The sequence below is a fragment of the Sciurus vulgaris genome, assembly GCF_902686455.1.
Source record: "Sciurus vulgaris genome assembly, chromosome: 11".
In the NCBI taxonomy this organism is placed as follows: domain Eukaryota; kingdom Metazoa; phylum Chordata; class Mammalia; order Rodentia; family Sciuridae; genus Sciurus; species Sciurus vulgaris.
Window position 1 is genome coordinate 14,428,769 of NC_136472.1, and position 12,664 is coordinate 14,441,432.

The 12,664-nt window shown below is 40.9% G+C and overlaps 1 protein-coding gene across 1 annotated transcript; it reads right to left on the bottom strand.

The window, feature by feature from the left end:
* Nucleotides 1–1,818: 1,818 nt before the first annotated feature.
* On the bottom strand, nucleotides 1,819–11,688 carry LOC306639662 (olfactory receptor 4D9; the record flags this gene model as incomplete). The annotated part of the gene is made up of 2 exons (XM_079103444.1): nucleotides 1,819–2,432; nucleotides 11,340–11,688. The coding sequence occupies 2 exons, from the start codon at nucleotides 11,686–11,688 to the stop codon at nucleotides 1,819–1,821; spliced, it is 963 nt and encodes a 320-aa protein (XP_078959570.1).
* Between the last annotated feature and the right edge of the window lie 976 nt (nucleotides 11,689–12,664).

The window sequence follows — 12,664 nt, forward strand, 5'->3', positions numbered from 1 at the left end:
GCTTTCCTGTAGCTGCCACTATCATTTTGTCAGGACTCAATATCTCTGAATTGCCTAACACACCCTTCACCCACCCCCCTTTTTTTGTCTTTTGTAATTCTTCCTGAATAAATTGCTTTCAGGTTTCACTCATAGTTGCAATGATTTTTTTTCATCTTTTCCTTCTAGAACTTTTCACTCCTTGCCCTGGTGTTCACACCCTTGTGCAATTCCCTCCCCTTGTGTGTGGGCTGGACCTAGGGAATCACATCTAGTGAACACAATATAGAAACAGTGTTGGGATGTCCCTTTAGACTACGAAAGACTGTGACTTTGATCTTGCTGACGCTTTATCTTTTCCCTCTTGCTTGCCTGCTCTGATGCAGTAAACTGCCATGTTGGAGAGACTCACATGACAAGAAGTTGTTGGCCAGCAGCCAACTACCATTAAGGAACTGAAACCCTCAGTCCAAAGTTTTACATCATCACATGACCAAGAATCACATGCATGAATATGGAAAGGAATTTTTCCAAGCTTAAGATGAGGTTGCAACTCCCAGCTGACACCTGAATGGCAGTTTTGTGAGAGATTCTGAGGTAGATGACCCAGTTAAGTCATGCCCAGATTCATGATGCACAGAAACTTTGAAAAATGTGCATTGTTTTAAACCACTTAATTTTGGGGTAATATACCATGCAGCAATTGATTATTAATATAGTACTGAAATAATAGTCTATTTTATTGGATAAAAGCTATATTGACAACATTTTCTTTCAGACTTGAAAGATAAGTAATGCAGCAACAACAACAATAATAATAACGCTGTAGATCCCTCCAGGGTAGGACTTTGTGACTGTAGTATCATGGATGCTTAAATATGTTTACTGTGGTGTCAACCATGATAAAGAAACTAAGCTGAAACAACTTGAATCTTTGAATTCTTCAGAAGTTCAGAATGATAGGATCTCCCCTAAACCTAGCCAGTTTGCACACAAAGATGAATTTTGTTTGCTTATGCAAAATACTGTGGAAATTTAAAGTCATCTATCTATCTATCTATCTATCTATCTATCTATCTATCTATCTATCTATCTATCATCTATCTATTTCACTCACCGTTGTAGGATCATATACATAACCTATCTAGGTTAAGCTAGAATCAGTTTAATATCATACTAGTGGTTCTCTAAGAAAATGCCTCTACCTGAAGAAAAATATGAATGAAAGTCAATAATTATTTGATGTTATGTTGAAAGGGAAATAAATCTAACAGTGCCGCTCCGAATTCAGCTTTCTTCCTTCACTGTGTTGGACGCAGTTTTTTGCTTGTGTAGCACAGGCAACTTTTGCTGGGTTGCTGCCATTGTTGGGGGTTCTAACCTTGGGTACACACACTCTGATTGTGCAGGTCTTTGGCCACTTAAAATTCTGCTCAGTTGCAAAGATCTTGCTTGAGCTAAAGTCTACAGAGAGGTAGAAAAGGGTATTATTGCAGAAAGTATGGAGGGTGTGGGAACTGGTAGGGGTGGAGCCACGCTGTGCACAGAGATTTGGTGTCTGCAGTTGGATCCAGCTGAACACAAATGTATGTATTAGATTTTAATGCTCGGGGCAGTGTGTCTAGCAATGGAAGTTAATTTAGAACATTTTTGAGTGGTGGAAATAGAATAGGTATAGGAAAGGTCAACCATGAGAGAAGACACTCCTTTCTTTTTTAGTGTTAATAATGGAATCAATCCTTCGATTTCGACATGAAAGTGATTTCTTCCCTTCTGAGAATGTGAAAATCTCATGTCTATCTTTAAATTTTGGTGCTATCTCATTCACTCTCATTGGATTTAAGTCCTTTCCAAAGGCCCTAGTTGTTTCTTTAGTTTCCTCATGGCTGACTTCATTTCCTGGTTCCTCAGAGTGTAGATCATAGGATTGAGCAGAGGGGAGATAACAGTGAAGGTGACGGAAATGGCAATGTCTGTGGGGAGGGCAGTGAAGGGCCGGGCATAGACATAGATGCAGGGCACAAAATGCAGGGTCACCACGGTGATGTGGGAGGTGCAGGTGGAGATGGCTTTCCTCCTGCCCTCTCCAGCATGAGACCTCAGCATCAGCAGGATGACCGTGTAAGATATGAGAAGGAAGAAGAATATAAACCAGCTGACGAGTCCATTGTTGGAAATCATCAGGAGCTCCAGAGTGAAGGTATCCGTGCAGGCAAGTTTCAGGACCTGGGGGACATCGCAGTAGAAAGTGTCAAGGACATTGGGTCCACAGAAGGGGAGTGGGAGCAAGAGGGAGATCTGCACGATGGAGTGGACGAAGCCCCCCACCCAGGAGGCCACAATGAGGGCGGTGCACCTCCCCCTACTCATGATGGTCATGTAGTGCAGGGGCTTGGAGATGGCTACGTAGCGATCAAACGCCATGACAGAGAGGGAGAACACATCCGCTCCCCCTAGGAGGTGGAAGAAGAACATCTGGGTAACGCAGCCACCAAAGGAGATGGCCTTTCTCTCTGACAGAAGATCTATCAGAGCCTTAGGCGCAGTGATGGAGGAGAAGCAGATGTCAAGAATAGAGAGATTGCGGAGCAGGAAGTACATGGGAGTGTGAAGATGGGATTCACAGGTGACCGTGACCATGATGAGGAGGTTGCCCATGAGTGTTGTCATGTACACTAGAAACAAGAAGAAGAACAAGACCCAGCTCAGCTCTCTGGACTGAGTAATTCCCAGAAAGATAAATTCTTTCACTCTGGTGTAATTTCCCGAATCCATTGAATCACAGATCCTTTTTCAAGTTCATCTATGAAAGAAATAACAGCACACTTATTAAAAATAGGGTCTGAAAACTAGTGTCACCTTTTCACCTAAAGTGTGGTTTAGATTTAGGGGACATTTTTTTTTCTATGTATGCACCATGCCTACCATTCAGGCTGTTGCCATTAGTTGAGTAATTACCCAGAATTTTGACTCAGTCATCTAAGCCAACAGATTCTGTCATCGAAGTCACCAAAGATTTTGCTATAAAATCAGACACCTATACAAGGAAAGAGCAAGCATAAATTTGACCACCTTAACAATTTTTGTTCAGAAGGCTTCATTAAAGCAGTTCAAAGGTTTCCTGAAAAAAGAAGACATTTACATTATACAAGAAAAGAGTCACGTTCAGAATATATAAAGAACTACAAGTCAGTTAAAAAAAAGCCAGATGACCCCAATCCCAAACGGCAAAAGATAGAAATCAATATTTTGCAAAACAGGATGTCTAAATTCCAATTCCACTTTATTTGTTTGCAAGGAAATGCAAATTAAAACAACAGGAATCAAGTGCTATATATGCACACCCAGAAAGGTTACGTTGGAAAAAGAGAAAAAAACCCCAAAGCCATGGTGAAGGGTGCAGCAGTTAGAAGTCTGGTACACAGATGGTGGGTGTGTAAAACTGGCACAACCGCTTTGCTGTTTGTGTTTTCCGTTAAAGCTGTATATGTAATTAGACATAGATGCACATTTCCTAAAGGTCTATTTCTATATCTGTATCTCTCCTAAGGATATTTCTTCTCCTAGGGAATATGTACACATGGCTTCCAAGACAACAGTGGCGGCAAGAATTCTTGTTTGGAATCACCATCATTAGGTTTCAGGTCTCCAGGATCTTTAAAGTAAGAGTCCCCCACACTGTGCTTACCACAGCTCGGAAGTGCAGGAAGCACCCCAAAGGAAGCTTTGGTTTATCTGGAATGTACAGACCTCTTTTCATCCAAGAGTCTTCACAGAGCCACGGTTCATAATCCCCTCAAACTGGGAAAGGACATAAAAATCCATTAACGATAGAAAATATAAATAGGGCCAAGTCACACAAGGCTATAAACAGAGTGACTCATGCTCTACGTGAGAATATATATGAGTCGAGTCTCACAAACATCACATTGTGCCAGAGCACCCATACTCCAGAGGGAACACACTCTTACTTTGCTCACATGTGCAGAATTGAGGGGAGTCTGAGGAGGTTTCTGTGGTGCTGATGAGGTTCTGGTGCTTGTTGCAAAGGCACATTCAGCCTGTGTGAACACTCATCGTGTTCTACGCTTATATACATTTTCCTGTACGTCAGTATATTTCAGGATGAAGTTCAAAGTAATAAATCCATGGAAATTCCTTCATAACACTTTAATATCATGTCTGAAGAGTCGATCTCATGTACAGCAAAACGGAATGGACCACCCAATTTTATAACAGCTTCTTTTATAGTTACATAGTGACAGGCTTCACTAGCAGTAGTCTGACCGTTACCTTTCAATTTTCCACTTACTTCTTTAGGTCTTCCCAAACTCAGTAGTTGATCTGCCCTCCATGTGGAGTTCCATTTCTGATTCTGATTTTAATTCCTCTATTTCTTTTCATGTTACTCTTCTAATTCCTTTTTCTTTGTGGTACTGGGGTTGGAAAGGTGGACTTCACATGTGCTAGGCAAAGGCTCCACCACTGAGCTACGTCCTTGTTCCTCTAACCACCTGGGGTGCTTTACCACTGAGCCACATCCCCAGCCCTTTTTCTTTTTTATTTTAGAAACGGGGTCTCACGAAATTGCTGAGGCTGGCTTTGCTCTCGCAATCTTCCTGCCTCCACCTCTGGAGCCGCTAGGATTGTAGGTATGCGCCACAATGCCTGGTGCCCTTTAAATCTTAAGGGGTGAAATGATCCTTAAAATACTACATTTCCCCAAGGAGCACCTTCCTTTCCACTGACACAAACAGAGCCCCCTTTTCTCGTTGCATTGGTATTTGGTTAGAAGCGTCTCGTGTCCCTGTCCTTTGTGGTAATGTCAACAACATTTCCATTATTATCACTGGTGGCAAGAATTCTTGTTTGGAATCACCATCATACAAGATTTCAGGTCTCCAGGGTCTTTAAAGTAAGAGACCCCCACACTGTACTTACCCCAGCTGGGAAGTGCAGGAAGCACCCCAAAGGAAGCTTTGGTTTATCTGGAACGTACAGACCTCTTTTCATGAAGGACAGCCGTTCGCTCTAGAATCTTTTGGATGTTGGAATGACAGGTCGATGGCTTTGTGAGGCAGTCACTCTACCAACTGAATCATATCCCCAGCCCAGGTCGATGGTTTTGAAATCTGTTCAGAAGCCATGGTGGCAAGCCCAGGAGTTTCTTGGATTGCATGTTCTCTCCCTCTCTCCAGCTCTTCTTTTATTTTCCCTATTATCTCTTCGTCTTCATTTCCTTCCTCTATTCACCATTTCCATGACACTGAACGGTTCTTTTCAAGGAAAGGGGACTCGAATGTAGGTCCTTCCTTAAGAAGTGAACAGCCCAGGCAGTAAGAGTGTTGCAGCCTGCGGAACTGGCAGAAGAGAAGGTGGGGGAAGCGTTTGAAGTACATGAAGACAGTTCTCCTATTTGGGCCTATGATGTTTCTAAGCCCCATGTCATCAGCAGCTTTTCTGAGTCATATCATGTCCCCCACATGCATTTTGGACACATACACCTAGATCATCTGGAACGTTTATGCCTTTAGGTTTCTCCACTTCTAGCTGGTGTGACCTTGGATAAGTTACTCCTTGAGCTCGTAGCAAACTCATGAGGTTCGAAAAGCATAACTTAGAGTCACCTTCAACATTCATTACTATAATTTATCTCCAACATAATCAAAGACCTCCCGCATGCACAGTGTGCTAAGAGGCACAGTGACTCTCCCAGGCCCAGGTGAGTGAGTCTTTCCTTACACAGGCCAGGTCTCATCTGAATGCAGCTCATCTTGCTATTGACCCCGTGGTTCCCAACACTTCAGGGTAAATGGAAAATGCTCTCTCTTTTCTGGAAATATTTTTCTTTTTTGCTCAGGGCAAAAGGAAATAATCAGAGTATTTGTACTCATACACCTATTTATAAATATATCTTAATTTTACTTTTGTATGCAGTTGTAAATGTAGGTATTTATATTATAAACTTTTACAGAAAGAAAATACATCCTAATCCTCAATAAGAAACGCTGTTATTTGGATATTAAGCTCTAGGAGGTTTATGCAATTTTCAAACATCATAGACTGTGGACAGAATAAAGGAATTCTACTTTGCAAATTTTTTGCTTGCTTTTAGCAAACGTTTGTATAGTGATTCTTAGGTGCTGCACCCATTGCATCTTTTTTCTTGTCATTCAAAAAAAGTCTATAATATATTTTTTTTTGTTTTTTTTTTTAGTCTATAATATTTATATGAAATAGATATTATTATTCTGGTATATAGGTGAGGGAACTGAGACACAGAAAAATAAGTAACATAATCAAGTTATTACAGTTGGTAGAGTTTTATTTCAAGCCAAGATTTGTCTTATTTCAAAGACTAAAGCTCTTAACTTCTGTAACTATCCTTTCCAGTGATGATCAACCATTCCCAGAAAATGATGTAAAAGAAGACGTTCAGGAAAATTCTTTGTAAATCAAATTAAAGTCATATTTTGTGTAAGATGGTGATAGAGGCTGGCAAGTGGTGTGTGAGAGGAATGGCAGGCAATGACTTAGCAGGAGTGGATGTCAGAGTGACTTTTTAGTACTTGAATAAACGTGGAGTCCAAAAAATCAGACTTTCCAGTCTATAGGGACCTTCATAAATAACCTGCAGCAACCACATAATATTCCCAGGGCAAGGTACAGACATGAATTCTGAGTAACATCACCTCACACGTGAATCCCCTTGCAAATAATAGATCTGGTGGGTTCCTTTGAATGGTGGTGTCTTTTTGCAGAGGATACTTTGAAGGTATAGGACTATGCACATTGTATTTAAATACAAGCACAACAGAAAGAGGGGTAAGGGAGTGGATAAAGAAACACAATTTCATGTGTCTTGGCAAGGTCAAAATAAAGGTCATCAGAATTTCTTAAAAATCACTCCTAGGAACCATACTTTGGAAACAAGCTTATCTTGGACAGAATCTGAACACTAAATGTTCCCCTTTACCCTAGGATCCCATGGAGCAAGACTGACTCATGGTCTACATCATTACTTTCTAGGGTACCCCACATCTTGCATGTGCCTCTACTCTTGATGGAATCCCTAAAAGTTTTAAAAGCATTATTCATGTTCAGTGGCATGTAAAGACACAGAGAAGCTTGTCATTAATACATCTTCTCAAAGCCCCCAAGCTTCCTTTCCCAGTCAAAGAATCAAGGTGGTCAGATTGTATAGACTGAGTTCAGGAACCACCACCCTAAATTCTGTTTTGCCAAGGAGTCACCTTCCTGAGAGCTGAAATATTAGCACTTTCACAGTTACCCTTGAAACACTCTAAACTTTAATATCCTGCCCAGTAAGATGCAGCTACACCCCCTGGAGCCCACTGACCTTCTTACTTGTTTTGCAAGCTACACTTTTCCTCTTCCCATTACTGAAAGACAGCTGCTTTTCTTTGCTTCATTGAGATCCTTGGATTTGACAGGAGTATTCTACACACTCACAGTATTTTTTTAAAAAAAGCAACACTAACAACTTTTCAGTTTCAGAACTTCAAGCACACTAACACTAGCTGTTGGCTTAATCTCCAAGTGGGGAATCAATTGGCTTATAATGCTTGCATTGCATCTTAGAAGTGCAGGCTAGTGGAATCCTGTGTTTAAAGTAAAGCCTACCTCAAGGCTAGTGGCTCTGTTATCTTCTTCCTTCAGATGGGAAAAAGCAACCTTAGGGAATCACTGTTCTCACTCTTCTGTTCTGCTCTACAGTGCCTTGGACACCTGTATTAGTCCCTCAGCCACAGCCTGATATAGGAATTAGCAAAGGGAATACAGTCGGGGATGAATGTGGAGTCTGAGTTGGCCAATATGGTGGAGTTCCTGGGGGAGTCGTTAAAATGTTGCCAAGATCTCTCTCTCTCTCTCTCTCTCCCTCTTCCTCCCCTGCTCCCCCTCTATCACCTCCTCTCTGTCCCATCTTGCACATACATGCGAGCAGCACATGCAAGAGGAAGGTGAATACATGCACATTCAGGGCACATCCTTTCCCCTGGAGAAAGCTTAACGTGCGTTTTCTTCTTTGACTCCGGAAGAAAGTGTCGTATTAAATGACACCAGGGTCTGTGCTGTCTTCCTCTTTACCAAAGTCACTTTAAAGGCCTGATGTCAGTTGGGAAATGAACTACCCTGAACGAAAGGGTAGCAGTGGAAAAATGAACGCTCAGTGGCTACTGCTAGGGCAGCTCTCAGAGGCTGGACGACGTTTCTTTTTAGAGCACCATGCACCCTGCCCTCAAGCATTTGTTTTCATTTACATCTTTGCTATCTATGATCCACTTAGAATCTAGGGAGGAAGCATGGGGATAACTCTTGATATTTCATCAACTTTATTACTTCGTAAAAAATCTATGCTGCTTTTTCATGAGTACTCAGAGATTCTTATCATTAGCACATTTGATTCAGAGACACACGTATGTACCAAAGGATTGTTTGAAAGTCATGTGTGAGTGTAGATTCACTTGGCTATTCTATGGTTCTCAGCAGCAGAGCTACATACATAATTTCATTAGGTATACATGTATCAAAACATAATGTACACTATAAATATATATGATTTTTATTTGTCAATTATACCTCAATAGAGCTGTTAAAAAAAAAAAAAAAAACCTGATTTAACTGGGGAAAAAATTCAGCCCAAATAGTGATTTTGTGTTATACAGACAAATGCTTGTGTGATCAGAAGCAATTACGTTCCCCTTTATGTGTGTGTTTAGACATGCTTTCAGGAAGTCATGAGGGACAATGACTTGACAAGGGTTCCAGGGTTTTTGCCCCCTTGGAGTTATGCATTGGAGATATAGTGACTCATACTTTATAGATCTTTGGCGTCATTTGATTCTGACACAGAGATAAAAAACATAATTTGAGGGAATCACAAGAAATAGGAAAGAAAGAGAACCTTTGTTTGAAATGGGCTCTTAAGTGATTTTTGGTGTGCATTTTTCATAAGGAAAAACCAAGAGTCTGAGACCAGAGCTACTTGGGTCAGGGCAGCAGGACTCCATGATTAATGAGGTGGCAAGTGTGAATTGCTCTTAGAATTTCTATGTATGGGGAGGTAAGTTGATAGTGAAAATTAGAGTTGATTAGGGGGCAGGAAGTGGCAAGTATTTGAGATTGTTGCTCAGAGGCTCCGTGAAGGCTTATGGGGCCACACCAGGGCCAAGGAGGGACACAAGTGATGAGTTCTTCAGCACCCTATGCTTTGCTAACTTTCCTTGGGTCTTTCTTCCATCCCTACTGTCCTGTCTTCTTGGTCTGATTCCTTACAACTGCTCTCAAAGCCAGGGTTTATCTTTGACCCATTGTCGCCTTTGCATCTGAAACTGTCCTGCACTATATCTCTCTTTAGCTTCAGGGTGGTTTTTGAGCTTTAATAAATAACAAGCAAATCTATTGTCATGCTTTAATGATAGGAAGCTAGAAATTTTAAGATGATAGATGCTTTGAATTCATTGTACATGCCCATGTTTTCTACTCCCTCACTTTTTAAAAATAATGAGTGTGGGTCATATAGGGGACAGAAGAGTGGGGTAAAGCAATCAGGTGATATTAATAGTGACATTCGCCTTTCACTAAGCATTTACTATCTGCCAGATAGTTTATGTTTCATATATACTATGCCGTTTTAACTTAGCTCCATGAGATGGATATTTTAAGTACCTTTGTATAAATGAATCATGAAGAGAGATGAAATGATTTGCTCAAGGTCTTACAGCTGATGGGAGACAGAGAGAGATTTGGATTCAGGTCTGTATAACTCTGAAGGTAGAGCTTTCAACTGCCAGTCTTTGCCACTTTCAGTAGCAAATAACACTAGGCTTTAGGACCTATTCACAGATACCAACATTTGAAAAATAGACTGCTCAGAGTATTATCTTCTTTAACATTTCTACTTTTTCTCCAGAGGGAGGAAATGTGAATGGTGAAGCTGAATTGAGATGGATGCTAATAAGGCTGCAGATCAGTCCTTGCATAGTAGAGATGGAATGCACCATGGGTGGGGTCTTTGGGTTTCCGCCTTAGTTTAAACTCATCACAATAAAGTGCATCAGGCATGTCTCTTCTGTGTTAAGACAAATCTCTTTAGGCCATTATGATAAATCCTCCCAAGCTTCTTCATTCTTGATAGGAATCCAGGAAGGCAATGTTATGTTCTGGAGAGTTTAACTAAGGAGAGACAAATTTGTCAATCTGTGATAGGCCATCCATACCCATATATGTGTACTTCAGAGATGCTGATCATGAGTCCTGCTACAACATGATCACAGCTTGATACAGACAGATCCAATAGTGTAAGAAATGACATTCATGTGGTATGAGACAATGACATCTCTGTAATTAACTTGATTTAAGGTCTTGAACGAATCATCTTTTCTATCTGGGCTTTTATTACTTTATCTTCTGAAGAAGGAGTTGAACTAGATCATGCAGTCATTTTGATTGACATATTGTTACTTTGACTTTGATTGGAAATATATTAATCAGCTCAATCCTTTAACACTAGTAACGTAATGCTGAACAGAAGCTTGGGTTGTTACCAATTAATTAATTAATTTATTTATTATTATTTTTTTTTTTACCAATTAATTTAAATAGGAAAATAAATGGCTACCTAGAATGGTAGTTGGTTAGTTGGGTGTGCATTTGCACATACAAATCCATGGAAAACACAAGCAAAGGACTCCTTGGTGATAAAGAGTTGGGATTCTTCCTCTACTCCCCTCTTTCTGAAGGCAGAAGTCTTCTCTTCAGTCTCCCCATGGCTGACTTCATCTCATGGTTCCTCAGAGTGTAGATCAAGGGGTTCAGCAGAGGGGAGATGACAGTGAAGGTGACAGAGATGGCCTTATCTGTGGGAAGGGCAGTGAAGGGCCGGGCATAGACATAGATGCAGGGCACAAAATGCAAGGTCACCACGGTGATGTGGGCTGTGCAGGTGGAGATGGCCTTCCTCCTGCCCTCCCCTGCCTGGGACCTCAGCATCATCAGGATGACTGTGTAGGACACAAGCAGGAAGATAAACCACAGGGTAGTGACCAGGCCATTGTTGGAAATCATCAGGAGCTCTAGAGTGAAGGTATCCGTGCAGGCAAGTTTCAGGACCTGGGGGACATCGCAGTAGAAGGTGTCAAGGACATTGGGTCCACAGAAGGGGAGTGGGAGCAAGAGGGAGATCTGCACGATGGAGTGGACAAAGCCCCCCACCCAGGAGGCCATGATGAGGGCAGTGCATCTCTCCCTACTCATGATGGTCACGTAGTGCAGGGGCTTGGAGATGGCCATGTAGCGATCAAACGCCATGACAGAGAGAGAGAAGATGTCTGCCCCACCAAGGAGGTGGAAGAAGAACATCTGTGTCATGCAGCCTACATAGGAAATGGTCTTCTTCCTTGACAGAAGGTCCACCAAGACCTTAGGAGCAGTGATGGAGGAGAAGCAGATATCAAGGATGGCTAGGTTGCGGAGCAGCAAGTACATAGGGGTGTGAAGGCGAGACTCGCAGGACACAGTGACCATGATAAGGAGGTTTCCCAGCAGAGTTGTCATGTACACAAAGCACAGAATAATAAATAAGACCACACTCAGGTCTTGGGACTGAGTAAGACCCAGAAATACAAATTCTTCTACTCTGGTGTCATTCCTAACTCCATTGAATGGTGTTTTCTCTTCCTCGTACATCTTGGAAAAAATCGAGAGTGTTATTTAGAAGGTGTTTATTTTCCCTTATTAGATGCAGGTCTATAGGGTCGGGAATGAACTCTGAAAACTCATGAGGCATCATTACCACATGGATTGCTATCTCAGGGTAACTGCTGATGTTTCCAAAATGACAAGACATCTTATTACCCAAGCATGCACGTGATTATTTTTTTCTTCTGTAAATGACAATTATTTGAGAAAATGTATAAAGATAATGTTCTAAGTATATAAGTTCTAAGTATTAAGAAGAGGTGGATGCTAAGTATTCAGAAAAGGACTATTTGTGACATGAGAGATAGAAGCTGGAGTTAGTTTTTTTTTTTTTAACGTGGTATGACTAAACACTCTGTTTCATAGGCATTTTTCCCCCCAAAATGGATACCACATTTAAATAATTTTAAGGACACTTATCTGCAAAATAATGCTCTTTGGATTAAATTCTGCAGAAGCATTTCCCTTTTTTAATTGCAAGTTTCATTCCATGAAAAATTAGAAAGATTTAAAAGACATGAAATTTTCTTCTATTACTCATTTTTCCTTAAAGGGAACTCATTGGTTTTACCTTTCCTTTAAAGTACTTTAAGTACCAACACTTTTGCAAAGTGAAAAGATCTTTAGCTACTGAAATGAAAGTATTATTCAAAACTTCTCTACATCGTTCGAATTTCTTCAAGATTAATTCTTTTATTGAGCTCTTATTGTCACACCATAGACTGCACATATTTGAAGTGTATGCTTTGATAAATAATGACCTAAGTTTATAGCGATGACACTATCACTATGGTTAAGATAGGGCAGAAATGAACAATTGTGGACATCATGTGGACATAGGTTTTCATTTCTATTGAGCAAATAATGAAGAGTAGAATGGCTGTAAGTTTGAACATTTGTTAATAAGAAAGCAAGCAACAGGCTGGGGGTGTATGTGGCGCAGTGGTAGGTGTGTGAGGTCCCG